Source organism: Acomys russatus, chromosome 2, assembly GCF_903995435.1.
Source record: "Acomys russatus chromosome 2, mAcoRus1.1, whole genome shotgun sequence".
In the NCBI taxonomy this organism is placed as follows: domain Eukaryota; kingdom Metazoa; phylum Chordata; class Mammalia; order Rodentia; family Muridae; genus Acomys; species Acomys russatus.
In genome coordinates, this window is record NC_067138.1 from 59,508,034 (window position 1) to 59,509,298 (window position 1,265).

General features: G+C 40.0%; 1 protein-coding gene across 1 annotated transcript; it reads left to right on the forward strand.

Moving 5' to 3' along the window:
* The first annotated feature begins 335 nt into the window (after nucleotides 1-335).
* Nucleotides 336-603, forward strand: LOC127206942 (60S ribosomal protein L37-like). The gene has a single exon (XM_051166268.1). The coding sequence runs from the start codon at nucleotides 355-357 to the stop codon at nucleotides 601-603; it is 249 nt and encodes an 82-aa protein (XP_051022225.1). The 5' UTR covers nucleotides 336-354.
* The last annotated feature ends 662 nt before the right edge of the window (nucleotides 604-1,265 follow it).

Here is a 1,265-nt window from a genome sequence, read left to right on the forward strand (position 1 = left end):
TGCATTATAATTTTATCTTGCAAAAGATTTTCAAAGAAGATGTATATGATATTTTCTCTTTGTGACTAATATTCTCCCTGCTCCAGTGTTTTTTCTTTTAAACTTATAAATAAACACACATACACATACACACACATCTGCCGTTTGCCTTGGGGCTTCTTGATCACTGGTCTTCTGTTTGGTAAAATATATGAAAAAGCAATTTGGAAGGACAAGTGTAGATGCCATTGGCTGTGATATGAGTTTGTGCTGAATTAGCAAACTCAGAGACAGAGATATTGATCTTCAACGTTATCCTACCTGATTGGTTAAAAAATAATGAAGACGCTCTTTGGCCTCGGCGGCAGAAGCAAGATGATGAAAGGGTCGTCATCCTTTGGGAAGTGTCGCAATAAGACGCACACGTTGTGCCGCCGCTGTGGCTCCAAGGCCTACCACCTTCAGAAGTCGACCTGTGGCAAATGTGGCTACCCTGCCAAGCGCAAGAGAAAGTATAACTGGAGACACCTAAAAATTGTCCACAGAACGTTCAGACATGGATTCCGTGAAGGGACAACGCCTAAACCCAAGAGGGCAGCTGTTGCAGCATCCAGTTCATCTTGAAGATTTCAAGCAGTCATAAAATAAATGCTCTGGTTTCAAAAAAAAAAAAAAATGTAGAAGAATACCTACCTGGAGAAGGGTTTAAGAAAATGTGCATTTTCATATGGCGCGTGGAAAACATAATTGGATTCTCTTATTCAGAAGGAAACTTAGACTGTATCACAGATCCATTTCCATCTGTCAATTTTACTTGCAGTATTTTATCAAGAAGAAATTAGGAAAAATGTGCATGGGTAGTTAAAGAGTTGCTTGTGGCAGTTTTAAGCTGGGAAGCGTGCATCTATGCAGTCACATAGTATACTTATTTCTATCCTTTTAAAGCGTTTCCTCAGTCCAGGCACTGTACTAAGCAGATGCAGTAGCTTTCACATCAATAACTGAGGCTGAGTGTGATGGTATAAGCCAAGAAAAGGCAGGGGCAGATCTTTGAGTTTGAGGCTAACCTGCTACACATGGAGTTCCATACCAGTCAAGGCTACATACTAAGAACATACCTCAAACAAAATCAATACTCAAAAGCTGCATAGAAAGGATGTGATGTGTAATTTGTTTTTTTCTGACATAACATTTTGATTGATTATTTTGGAATTTTACATCATGTACCTCTAGTGCACTCACTTCCTAGTCATCCAGGTCTGCTGCTCAACCTGCTCGTCTCTCCC

What these genes read in the sequence shown, in the direction of transcription:
- LOC127206942 (XM_051166268.1), top strand. Translation starts at nt 355, where the DNA reads ATGATGAAAGGGTCGTCATCCTTTGGGAAGTGTCGCAATAAGACGCAC.